The sequence below is a fragment of the Macaca thibetana genome, chromosome 10, assembly GCF_024542745.1.
Source record: "Macaca thibetana thibetana isolate TM-01 chromosome 10, ASM2454274v1, whole genome shotgun sequence".
NCBI lineage: Eukaryota > Metazoa > Chordata > Mammalia > Primates > Cercopithecidae > Macaca > Macaca thibetana.
The window spans coordinates 7,011,663-7,025,462 of NC_065587.1; the positions used below are offsets into that span (position 1 = coordinate 7,011,663).

General features: G+C 39.8%; 3 protein-coding genes across 3 annotated transcripts in view; 1 reads left to right on the top strand and 2 right to left on the bottom strand.

Annotated features, from left to right (window-relative positions):
- Positions 1–13,800, bottom strand: part of PARVB (parvin beta) — a 695,786-nt gene that overhangs the window by 372,634 nt on the left and 309,352 nt on the right. The gene's annotated exons all lie outside the window — the stretch shown is intronic.
- The window catches only part of SAMM50 (SAMM50 sorting and assembly machinery component), a 718,434-nt gene that overhangs the window by 204,055 nt on the left and 500,579 nt on the right, over positions 1–13,800 (bottom strand). The window lies entirely within an intron of this gene.
- Positions 1–13,800, top strand: part of EFCAB6 (EF-hand calcium binding domain 6) — a 310,246-nt gene that overhangs the window by 21,152 nt on the left and 275,294 nt on the right. Inside the window, 1 exon segment of the mRNA XM_050805818.1 lies at positions 11,302–11,447. Within this exon segment, the coding sequence (XP_050661775.1) occupies positions 11,309–11,447 (139 nt within the window). The 5' untranslated portion in view covers positions 11,302–11,308.

Below are 13,800 nucleotides of genomic sequence, written 5' to 3' on the forward strand. Positions count from 1 at the left end.
TCCCCTTCAGATGAACTGATGGATGGTGTCTGCTGGGAAAAGTCTTTAATCTGACCCTGGAGATAGAGTGATAGAGTTCACACTCTCACCCACTCTAGCCAGACAGGTACCCCACAGAGCAATGCTGAATTTCTCCAGGCTACAGTAGTATTAGTTGGAGATGCTGCAGGGATGCCTTGTTCTTTCCTTTTTGCCACATATTGCCATTTTCTTTAACATTCTGAATTAAATGGTGAGTGACTAGAGGGTCAGTGTGGGTTGTATTTCTCTTTCTCTTCCTAGACCCTAGCCAATGTGTGGCCTACAGTGTTTGCTGAAGAATGGATGGTTAAGAGAATGGTTGCTTAGAAAATGCTTATACCAAGAATGTTTAGGTAGAACACACAATAGGCTCCGTTTTCAGAACTATCCAGATTTGGCCCTTTGGAATCTTCATATTGTAATTGAAGTCTCACTAGCTTTTATGATCCCGCAATTGGTAGAAATTAGAACTAGAGGAGACCCAACAGGTCACCCGGACCATTCTCCCGCTGGAAGAGGATTATTCCCTGCAGTGTACTCTGTGGCATTAGGAGGAATTACTTTTCATATGATTATTTTTTTTCATGCTGTCTTCAACTAAGTGTTTCTTGAATTGAATCACTTTGTATTCAAGTAATAAAATGCACAACAGGCAGTGCATTTCCGGGTGATTATCTTACTCCTCAGGTGGTGTAATAAGGCATGAGGCCAAAGCCCTGGCATGCCTTATTGTTATTAGGAAGTGAATTTATGGGTAAAATAAAGAGAACGGTTCTGTGCATCAGCAATCACTGCAACAAGGAATGCAGTAACAGTGGATGTTCCCCACGTGCTTAGAGAGCCGGGTAATGCGCGAGACTGAGTGTCCCCATCACACAACCCTGGGCAGCCATTGACTTTCGGCTGCTCTTAGGGAACGTGTTATTAATTTTGTAAAAAGAGACAGGAAAGCTTTGGTCATTGACAACCATGTGAACTTGATATCCGGGAAGAGCACGTCTCCTGGTTCCAGAAGAGAGAGGCTTAGTCTCTAGCCTTGGGACTCTGCAGTCATGTAGCCCAGGGCAAGTCACTGGCTTGCTCTGAACATTGATTTCCTCACCTATGATATGGGAAGAAGAATAACTGGGTGTGGGAAGAGTTAAATGATAACTATAAGTTTCATAAATATTAAGCACATTTCTTGACTCTGCGAGTCCCCAATAAATAATTGAGTTAGATAATGTATTTGCCTTCTCAAAATTCCTCATCAGGCTGAGTTTCTTGTCTCTTAATTTCTTCAATCTCGTTTTATTATTTCAGCTACACAGATAATTCCTGTCACTCTTGGTGCTCCTTCCTGGCCAAAATGTGCACATCTCTACTTCCCTTGCACGCACCCTTGACTTGTGGTATCACACTTGCCTGTCAAGACCCTGGTCCAAATTAAACCCAATTTTGTGCCTACCCATGCTGCTGAGCATGGCTGCAGAAAAACACACAACCACAGGTTCGTGTCCATGAACCTCAGATGGCTCTTACAGTTCCCTGGCTGTCACTTCACTTCTTCCACTCCCCGACTTGCCTTCTCTTCTAGACAGTGTTTCATTCTGTGTCCTGTGATCTCAATCCTAAGATACTTCTCCCCAGCCTCACTCACTGCTGATGACCTGACTTCCTAGTTCAAGGAGAAAACAGAATCAGAAGGGAGCTGCCACAAGCTCCCATCACCACACCCGAGTCCACGTTCTCCAGCTTCTCTTTTGTCACCATGAAGGCTCATCCTGCTGCTTGTCCATGAGATCCCATCTCCATTGGCCAACCGTGGGAACCAGCAAAGCTCTTCTTTCTCTCCTGCTGCGTTTCTCTTTGACCTGCTACTAGGTTGCTGTCACGAGTGTTCAAACACGCTGCTGATTCTCCTGTCTTGAAGAAATGTCTCCCGAGACGTCATCACACTGTCTCTCAGCTCTACTGTTTCTCCCCGTTACAGCAGAGTTCTTTCCAACTGCTGTCTCTATTTACTGCCGCTCGTTCTCTTCTTCACTGTTCAGGAACTCACTTAGACAAATTCCCCCAACACTGTTACTATCAGGGTCCTCGGTGGTGCCTATAGGGCTCACTCAAACCAAAGCCCTTATTGCTGTGGCATTTGACACTCACCATCAACCCTCCTCCTTAGAACTTATTCTTCTCATGGTTTCTAGGACGGTGGCCTCTGGTCTTTCTCAGTCTCCTTTGCTGGTTCTTCTTCGTCTCCTTCAACGGTGAATGTTGGGGGACCCCAAGTCTCAGCCCTTTGACATTTTCTTTTTTTATACCTACTTTCTTGATGGGATTATCTCATATCATGCCTTTATATACATGATATTTTGGCAATTCCGAAACTTTTTTTTGAGACAGAGTCTCACTTCTATCACCCAGGCTGAAGTGCTGTGGTATGATCTCGGCTCACTGCAACCTCCACCTACTGTGTTTAAGCGATCCTCCCACCTCAGCTTCCTGCGTAGGTGGGACTATAGGTGTGCACTACCACACCTGGCTCATTTTTGTATTTTTGTAGTGACAGGGTTTTGCCATATTGCCCAGGCTGGTCTTGAACTCCTGAGCTCAAGCAGTCTGCCCACCTTGGCCTCCCAAAGTGCTGGGATTCTCAAACTTTTATCTTCAGCCCCAATCTGTCCCCTGAACTCAAACTCACGTATTCAGTGACCTATTCAGTATATCTACCTGGATACCCAACAGGCATCTTAAACTTGAATGTCTAAAATGGAAGTCTTGATCTTCTGTAAACCTGTTCTACCTGCAGTCTTTCCCATCTCAGGTAATGGCCATTCCATCCAACCTTTCTTTTGCATGCTGAATCAAATCTACCAGAGTATGATGGACTCCTCCTTCAGAATATGGCTGGAATCTGATCACTTCTCAATACTTTTACAAAAACCTCATGGTGTGAGCCACTGTCTTCTCTTGCATGGAGTATTGCCGTAGACTTTTAATTGTCTTCATTTCCTCCCTTGCACCTGTAAGCCTATTCATGACATACGGCCAGAGGTATTCCTTTAACCCAGAGGCCAGATCATCTCCTCTGCACTAACCCCCTAAAGGCTTCACATGTCAGATATCACAGTAAGAGCCAAGCCTCACACTGGCCTGCAGGGCTGTCCTTCATCTGGCCGTTTGTTGCTTCCTTGTCCTCCTAACTGCATGGTTCCCCTCTTGGTCTCCTTTAGATCTTTGCTTAATGTCTTCTATTCTTCTCTGCTCCACTGGTCTCCATAGACCTGATTCACTTGTATGATTAATTTGTTTATTGTCTGCCTTCCATTTCTACAGTATAAGATCCACAAGGTCCAAGAGTTTACCTATTTTGTTCATTGATATCTGGACTCCTAGAAAGGAACTAAATAAATATGTGTTGACTGTGTGAACACATACCAACCTATGTTTTTCACTGTAATTCTGGAAGTTTACCTCTGTAATGATTCAATTCAATTAAATTAATCCAGCCCAAGAAAGATGTGTATGGAATTGCTGAGGCTCTAGGGCTCCTATGGTATAAACCGTGGGATGGTACTTACCTACAGGACCTGCCACCCGACTGTGGCAAATAAGACAGGTCTCTAGACTATACAGTGCAAGGCAGAGTGGGTGCTTGCCCAGAAAGTGAAAGCAAAGTACTAGCCAATGTGGATTTCTTGCACATTAAAAAAAATTATTCTTCATTTCTTCAACCCTATAAACTTTGAGATTCTTTAAATTGAGGACTTCAGAAGCATCATCTAGTCTGATTCTGTATACTCGTATAGTGCCATCCACATCCATCTATTTTTGAATATTAAATAACTTTGCGCTTGCATTTAATACATGGAACCTGGTAGGAAAACTCTGTGTGTGTGTGTGTGTGTGTGTGTGTGTGTGTGTGTGTGAAGGTTAGCCAACTTAGGAGCCTCAGACAATTATGCTTGTAGACTTCCTTGTAGAACTGGAACTTGGCCTTCTTATTTCATTCTTATGTTGAGAGTAGCCAAAAAGGAATGAATCAGACTAAACTTCCCCTTATTTTCTGAAACACTAATAAGCCAAACTCCTCATTGCCACAGATTGGCAGTATATATGAGTTAAAAATCACGAAGGCATGTAACAGTGTGGTGACTGCTGAGCATTAGGCCTGCTGCAGTAGGAGCACAGCCAAGTTAGCTCTGACAGTGGGGACTTGGGCCTGGCTGATGGTAAGTAGGACATGGCTGTGACTCTCACTGGGATACATCTGGATGTCTTGCTTTTGCCCTGCTTCCTCTAAGGTCTTTGAGTCGTAATCTAAATAACTGTCAAGTAACCATATTGCCTTAGAAATTATTGAAAGGGAACCACCTTTGCCAAAGGTGCCCATGGGAGCAACGTCTCCCTTGGCTCACCCAGTGCTCTCTGCATCTCTGTCTTCCCCTTCCTCCTCCACCTTCTCTTTCTCTTCCTCCTTTTTTCTAATCATGATATAATTCATATACCATAAAATTTGCTTCCTTTTAAAGTATATAATTCGGTGTTCTTTTAGTATATTTACTAAGTTGTGCAACTATCACCACTATCTAATCCCAGAACATTTTGTCACCTCTAAAAGAAATTCTGTATCCATCAGCAGTCCCATTCCTCCCTTCTTCCAGCTCCTGGCAACCACCAATCTACTTTTTTTTTTTTTTTTTTTTTTTTTGCCCCTGCTTCCCCTTCCCCGCTGCCCACTAACCTACTTTCTGTCTCTAGATTTGCCTATTATGGACGTTTGATATAAATGGAATGATATAGTATGTGGTTTTGGGGGTTTGCCTTATCATAATGTTTTCAAGGTTGATCCATGTTACTGCATGAATCCAGACTTCATTCCTTTTTATGGCTGAATAATAGTTCACTGAACAGATCTACCACTTTTTGTTTATCCATTCACCCATTGATGGAAGTTTGGGTTGTTTCCACTTCTTGTCTATTGTGAATTATGCTGCTATGAATATGTAAGTACAACTTTTTTTGGTGGACATGTGTTTTCAGTTCCTTTGGGTATATACCTGGAAGTGAAATTGCTTGGCCATATGGCAACTCTATGTTTAACTTTTTGAGAAATTCTCAAACTCTTTTCCAAAGCATCTGTACCATTTTACATTCCCACCAGTAATATGAGAATTCCAATATCTCTGCAATCTTGCCAATACTTGTTATTCTTTGTTTCTTTTATTATAGCCTTGCTAATGAATGTAAAGTGGTATCTCATTGTGGTTTTGATCTGCATTTCTCTATAACTGGTGATGTTGAGTAGCTTTCCATGTACTTACTGGTCATTTGTATATTTTCTTTGAAGAAATGTCTATTCAAATCCCTTGCCCATTTTTCTATTGGGTTATTTGTCCCTTATTATTGAGCTGTAAGTGTTCTTAATATATTCTGCATACTAAATCCTTATAAGATATATGATTGGCAAATAATTTATTCCATTCTGTGGGGTGTCTTATTTCTTTCTTGACAGTATCCTTTGAAGCACAAAAGTTTTAAAGTTTGATGAAGTCCAATTAATCTATTTCTTCTTTAGTTGCCTGTGTTTTTGGTATTGTATCTAACATGTCATTGTCTAATCCAAAGTCACAAAGATTTATACCTGTGCTTTATTCTAGGAATTCTGTAGTTTTAGTTCTTACATTTAGGGCTTTGATCTATTTTGAGTTAATTTTTGTGTATGGTGTGAGGTAGGGGCCCAACTTCACTTTTTTGTGCCATTTGTTGAAAAGACTACTTTTTTTTTTCCATTTGATGGTCTTGGCACTCTTGACAAGTATCAATTAATGAAAATGTAAAAGTTTATTTCTGGTCTCTTAATTCTATTCCATTGATCTGTATATGCATACTTATACCAGAACCACACTGTCTTCATTACTGTTGCTTTCTATTAAGTTTTGAAATCAGGAAGTGTAAATCCTCCAACTTTATTTTTATTTTTCATGATTGTTGTGGCTATTCTGGGTCCCTTGCATTTGTATATGAATTTCAATATCAACTTGTCAATTTCTTCAAGAAAGGCAGTTGGAATTTTGGTAAACATTGGGTTGAAACTATAGATCAGTTTGGAGAGTATTGCCATCTTATTATCCATGAATGTGGGATATCTTTCCATTTATTCAGGTCTACTTCTTTCAACAATATTGTGTAGTTTTTAGTGCACAAATATTGTACTTTTTGTTTAATTTATTTCTAAATATTTTATCCTTTTGATGATATTGTAAATAGAGTTGTTTCCTTAATTGTATTTTCAGATTGTTCATTGTAGGTATATAGAGATTTAACTGAGTTTCATATATTGATCTTGTATCCTACAACCTTATTGAACTTGTTTATTAGTTCTAATAGTGTGTGTGTGTGTGCGCGCATGTGTGTGTATCTGTCTGTCTGCCTGTATTCTATATATACAACAATGTCATTTGCAAATAGAGGTAGGTTTACATCTTAGTCTCCAATATGGATACCTTTTATTTGTTTTTCTTGCCTAACTGCTCTGGCTAGAACCTTCAGTATAATGTTTAATAGGAGTAGTGAGAACAGACATTCTTGTCTTCTTTTTGATCTTATGGTGAAAGCTTTTGGTCATTCACCATTAAATATGACATTACTTGTGAGTGTTTTTTGGATGCCCTTTATTAAGTCAAGGAAGTTCCCTTCCATTCCTAATTTGTTGAGTGTTTTTTTTTTTAATCATAAAGGATGTAGGATTCTATGAAATACTTTTTCTGCACTTAGTGAGATTATCATGTTTTTTTTTCTTGATTAATAATATGGTCTATTACATTAATTGATTTTTGTTTGGTCAACCTCCCTTGCATTCCTAGCATAAATTTCACTTGACCATGCTGTCTGATTTTTAAAACTATGTTGCTGGATTCAGTTTGCTAGCCTATTTTTGAGAATTTTCCCTATACTCATAAGGAATATTGGTTTTTAGCTTTTTTTTTTTTTTTTTTTTTTTTTTTTTTTTGATGGAAGCTCACTCTGTGGCCCAGGCTGGAACGCAGTGGCGCAATCTCGGCTCACTGCAAGCTCCGCCTCCTGGGTTTATGCCATTCTCCTGCCTCAGCCTCCTGAGTAGCTGGGACTACAGGCACCCGCCACTGCGCCTGGCTAATTTTTGTGTATTTTTGGTAGGGACGGGGTTTCACCATGTTAGCCAGGATGGTCTCGATCTCCTGACCTTATGATCTGCCCATCTCGGCCTCCCAGAGTGCTGAGATTACAGGCGTGAGCCACCATGCCCGGCTACTTTCTTTTTTTCTAATGTCTTTTATGGTTTTGGTATCAGGGTAATACTGGCTTCATAGGGTGTGTTGAGAAATGTTTCTTCTTCTATTTTTCATAAGAATTTGTGAAGCATTCGTTGAATTGTTATTTTCCTTTTCTTTCTTTCTTTTTTTTTTTTTTTGAGATGGAGTCCTACTCTCTCACCCAGACTGGAGTGCAGTGGTGAGATATCAGCACTCTTTAATATCCACCTCCCAGGTTCAAGCGATTCTTCTGCCTCAGCCTCCCGAGTAGCTGGGATTACAAGCATGTGCCACCATGCCTGGCTAATTTTTGTATTTTTAGTGGAAATGGGGTTTTGCCATGTTGGCTAGGCTGGTCTCGAACTCTTGACGTCAGGTGATCCACCCACCTTGGCCTCTGAAAGTGCTGGGATGACAGGTGTGAGCCACCATGCCCAGCCTTGAATTTTTCTTTAAATGTTTGGTAGAATTTGCTGGTGAACTCATCTGGTCCTGGTTCTGGATTTCTTTTGCAGGAAGTTTTTTGGTTATTAATTCAATCTTTTTGTCATAATTCTATCTAGGTTTCTGTTTTTTCTTTAGTCAGTTTTAGTATCTTGTGTCTTCCTAAGAATATTTCCATTGTATCTAGGTTACCTAATTTGTTAGCATACAATTGTGTATAGTATTCCGTTATAATCATTTTTATTTCTGTACGGTTAATAGTAATGTCTCCTTTCATCACTGATTTTAATAATTTGAGTGTTTTCTCATTGTTCTTGGCCAGTCTAGCTAAAAATTTGTAAATTTTGATAATCTTTGAAAGTAACTAACTTTGGTTAGTTTTGTCTGGTTTTCTATTCTTGATTTCATTTACTTCTGCTCTAATCTTTATTGTTTTCTTCATTCTACTAACTTTGGCTTTAGTTTACTCTTGTTTTTCTAGTTTCTTAAGGAATAAACTTAGCTTAGTATTTTGAGATTTTCTTCTTTTTAAAATATAGGCATTAGCATCTATATATTTTCATCTAAGCACTGTTTTAGCTGCATCCTATAAGTTTTTATATGTTTTGCCTTCATTTTCATCCATCTAAAAGTATTTGCTAATTTCTCTTTTGATCTTTTTTGACTCATTGGTTATTTAGGAGTGTGTCATTTAATTTCCACATATTTGTGAATTATTCAATTTCTATTTTCATTCTGTATAGTTGGAGATTATACTCTGATAATTTCAATCCTTTTAAATGTATTGAGGCTTGTTTTATGCTCTAACATGTGGTTTATACTGGAGAATGATCCATGTGTGCTGAGAAGAATGATATACTACTCTTGTTGGTTGGATGTGTTCTTTAGTTGTCTGTGAGGTCTAGTTGGTTTGTGGTGGTATTCAGATCTTCTATGTTTTGTTGATCTTCTGTCTAGTTATTCTACCCATTATTAAATGTGGATATTGAGGTTTCTAACTATAATTATTGAAGTATCTATTTTCCAATTTAGTTAGTTTTTGCTGCACGTATATTGGGGCTCTTGTTAGGTGCATATATGTTTATTTTTCCTTCACTTGCTCTTTCTCAAATGCTCTTCCTTTTTTTAATATAGATCTGAGTTTCTGACATGTATCTTTCTTTCATTTTCTTTTATTTCTTTCTTTTTTAAAAAATTTATTTAGAGACAGGGTCTCAGTCTGTCACCCAGGCTAGAGTACAGTGGCATGATAATAGCTCACTGTAACCTCAAATGCCTGGGCTCAGTGATTCTACCATGTGAGCCTCCCAAGTAGCTAGGACTACAGGTGCATGCCACCATGCCTGGCATATATATATATATATATATATATTTTTTTTTTTTTTTTTTTTTTGGTAGAGACAGGGTCTTGCTGTGTTGTCCGGGGTGGTCTTGATCTCCTGACCTCAAGCAATTCTCCTGCCTCAGCCTCTCAAAGCACTGAGATTACAGGCATGAGCCACTGTACCTGGCCTTTCCTTCTTTCTGAAGAATTCCTTTTAACATTTCTTGGAAGTAAATCTGCTGGCAACAAATTTTTCTCTCAATTTTTGTTTGCTCAAGAAAGTCTTTATTTCTCATTCACTTTTGAAGAGTAATTTCATTGAGTTTGGAATTCTAGGTTGGTGGGGTTTTTATTTCAATAGATTAAATATTTCACTCTACTCTTGTTTTCCTTGCATAGTTTCTGAAAATAAGTATGGACCACACTTTCTCGTTTCTTTGCACGTCTCATAAATGTTTGTTGAAAACTGGACATTTTATTTATTTATTTATTTATTATTTTGAGACAGAGTCTTGCTCTGTTGCCCAGGCTGGAGTGCAGTGGTGTAATCATAGCTCACTGCAGCCTCAACCTCTCAGGTTAAACTGCTCTTCCCATCTCAGCCTCCTGGTGGCTGAGACCATGGGTGCATGCCAGCATGCCTGGTCAATTTTCTTTATTTTTATTTTTTTTGTAGAGACAGAGTCTCAGTATGTTGCCCAGGCTGGTCTTGAACTTCTGGGCTCGAGTCTTGAACTTCCTGCCTCAGCCGTCCAAAATGCTGGGATTACAGGGATGAGCCATCATGCTAGGCCCATGACATTTTAAATAATATAATGTAGCAGTTGTGGAAATCATATTCTCATCCGTTTCCATGTTTTGTTGTTGTTACTGCTTGTTGTTCATTTGTTTATTGAGTTTTCTAAACTTTATAAAGTCTGTATTCTTTGTTATATATGGCCACTAGAATGTGATTGGTTAGCTTAGTGGTCAGCTCATGGTTGGATAGAAATTTCCTTAAATGCCTGGAAACAGTAACTCCCAATTTTTGCTGAGGGGCTTTTTGTATTGGAGCATTCCTTCAACACTTAGCTAGGCCATTTATAACTTTGTCTCAGCCTTCATTTCCTGCTTGTGCAGAGCTTGAAGGTCAGTTGGAGGTGAGAGGTTAGGTCCTTCTCAGGTCTCTCCTGAGCATGCAGCTCTCCCTGGGAATGGTTATAGCTCTGTGCACTGAGTGACTTCCTAGATTCCCAAGAATATGTGGGCACTTTTTCAAGTCCCTATTGATATCTCATTCCCCAGCTTTTCTCTTGAAGTTTTTCGGTTGCCTGTTATTTGCCCCGTTACCCACCTATTCAGGTTGCCATGATTTTAAACAACAATTGCCTCTGATTTCTTCTAACAAATGCCTCTTCATGATAGGCTGTGTTCACTGAGTGAGCTCTGAGTTCAAATAAAGACAGCCTTGGGAGTAGGATCTTTCAGGGAAACATCAGGTCAAATAATGATAATTTCCCGGTAAGGAGGCTTTGACAGAGCTCCCACCCTGTTCTGTCCACTCCGGTGACTGGCAGCCTGCTAGGTTTTCCCTGTGATTGCAGGCTCATGGTTTTCAAGGCTACATCAGAGCTGGTGGGGTGGGAGAAGGCAGGTGAGGGGGAATGGGAATGAGGCAAGTTAAAATGCCACAAGGCATGTTCTTCATATTGAGATTCAGTCATTTTGGGAGAACAAATGCTCCCCAGATTGCTGTAAGCCTTTGTTAATTTATGGAGTTCTGAAAAAGATTGATTTCGACAATTTTTCCCGGTGTCTTCATTGATTTAATGGAGGAGAGGATTTTCAGAGGTCCTTACTCCACCAGTTTCGCTCCTGTCATCCCAGCTTTGCCTCTGACTGCATGTTGAATTTATACTGGGGCACTTCAAAAAAGCTCAGAAAATCCAAACTTTCTTCCCCTCACTGCCTACCAAAGAAGTGAGTCAGTGATAGTCAAGATGTAGGTGGATTTTTCTATCCAAAAGTCTCTTTATTTTGCCATTTTGAAGTTTACTGAATATGCTAAAAACAAGGAGTCCACAATGATGATTTTTATGTTCACTTTAAGAATAGTCTGAAACATCGGCAGAGCAGATTATGACTAGCATCATTTTAACATTCTCCAGCTGTCCTTTCAGAAAAGGAATAGATAGGAAATTGGCCACATTTGGAATGGATGCTTTAAGGTAACGTAATCTGTTTTCTTTTATATCACAGGGATTTAATGTGCAAAATGGCAATTATACCGGACTGGCTTAGGTCGCATCCTCACATGCGAAAATTTACACATTCAAGACCCCATTCTTCACCATGTAGAGTATATTCAAGGAATGGTTCCCCAGATATATTCAGATCTTCTTCAAGTGAGTATTCATGAGCACATGAGAACACTAGCTGTAGACATCACTTATGTGTATTTAATATGTACCAAGCTTAGTTCAAAGGATTCACAGGACATTTAATCCTCACAATAACTCTGTCAATTAGGCTCTATTTTTATCCCTATTTTCTATATGGGGAAATTGGGACACAGATTGATTAAGCTATTTGCCTAAAAGTTACAAGTTTTTAAGTGGTATGTGAGGATTTGAACCCAGGGTGTGTGATTCCAGAATTCAGTGGCTTATATATGTAAAAACTCACTCAGTAAATTAGTAGACTTAATTTTTTTTTTTAGCAGTTTTAGGTGTACAGAAAAATTGAGTAGAAAACACTGGAAGTTCCCATATACCCCCTCACTCCTACCCCCAGTTTCCCCATAATTAACATCTCATATTAGTGTGGTACATTTGTTACAACTGATGAACCCATACTGATAACATTATTATTGCCTAAAGTTCAGAGTCTACCTGAGGGGTCACTCTTGATGCTGTAGATTGTATTAGTTTTAGATAAATGTATAAAATGCTATGTATTGATCAGGCACGGTGGCTCATGCCTGTTAATCCCAGCACTTTGGGAGGTTGAGGCAGGAGGATTGCTTGAGCCCAGGGGTTCCAGACCAAACTGGGTAACATAGTAAGACCTTGTCTCTACTAGAAATAAATACAAACAATTAGCCAGGCATAGTGGTACATGCCTAGAGTCCCAGCTACTTGGGAGGCTGAGGTGGGAGGATGGCTTGAGCCCTGGAGGTCAAGGCTTCAGTGAGTCATGATTGTGCCATAGCACTCCAGCCTGGGTGACAGAGTGAGACCCTGTCTCAATAAATAAATAAATAAATAAATAAATAAATAAATAAATAGACATCTTGGTTGCCTCCTTGTTTGGCAATTATAAGTGAAGCTGCCGTAAGCATTCGTGTACTGGTTTTTATATGGACATAGGTTTTCAACTCTTCTGGAGTTCTTACTAGTTTTAAAGGCAAAGAATTTGACGTTATTATTTTCCAAAAACATATGTCCTTTAATTTCATGTATTAGGTCCTTCATTTACTCATTCATTTATTCACAAACATTTTCTGAGCCATAACATGTGACAGGCACTGTAATAGGTGCTGAGAATAAAGAGATGGACCTGAGAGAAGGCCTGCCCTAGACAAGCTCACAGTCTAGACAGGGAGATAGAGAATTCAAGTAGCATGAGCCAAATATCATAAGATGCACTTACAAAGCACTGCATGAACACAGCCTGAGGAATCAGCGGGGCTCAGAGGGGCCGCTGCAAAAGAAGAAGTTGGGTTTATGAAAGAAGTTAGGGTTCGCCTTGTAATTGGGCGAAGCCATCCTAGTCATGCTGGACACTCTGGCTTCCTTGCAACTGGCAGGACCTGAACCACCCGGTCCCATGTATCTGCCAGGGAGCCTGCGAAATAGACTTCGTTTCCAACAACCATGTGTCTACCCAAACTCAGGGGTCTGTTTCTAAGGAGAAAGAGGAGAGTGGATATCGGGGATTCGTTTAGCAGTTTTTGACATCAAAATACATCATCAGCAATAAATGCATTCCAGTTCAACAGCTTCATGTCTACAACATAATTCAGATATATATTTATTTAACTAACCTTCTGATCATACAAAGAAGACTAGAGTGAGGTGAGATGATTGGGTTAAAAGCTTTTCCTACTCTTTTTTTTTTTTCCTGAGACAGAGTCTTACTCTGTCATCCAGGCTGGAGTGCAAGGGCATCTTGGCTCACTGCAACCTCTGCCTCCCGGGTTCAAGTGATTCTCATGCCTCAGCCTCCTGAGTAGCTGGGATCACAGGCACGCACCACCACACCTGGCTGAGTTTTGTATTTTTAGTAGAGACAGGATTTTACCATGTTGGTCAGACTGGTCTCAAACTCCTGGCCTCAAGTGATCCATCCCCCTCGGCCTCCCAAAATGCCAGGATTATAGACATGAGCCAGCGCATCCAGGCTGTTTCTACTCTTAAGCTTCCTAATGAGTACCACCAGGTTACCTTTCAGGAAGCTTGCACCTTAGCACATTCCCACTCATGACCCTTATAAGTGCTCATTTCTAAGTATCCTAACACAGATTATCTTTTAAGATCTTGCCCATTAGATATGGAAAAATAACGTTCTATTGTGAATTTAATATGCATTTCCTCAATAGTAAGGTAAACTTTTATTCTCAAGTTTACCAGGCTTATGCCTTTTGCTTTTGTGAGTTGCCTGTTCATATCCTTTGCCTGTTTACCTAGTTTGGGTTGGTCTTTTTTAGTGACTAGTATGAGCTCTCTTTGTATTAAAAATGTGAACCTTCTATCTGCC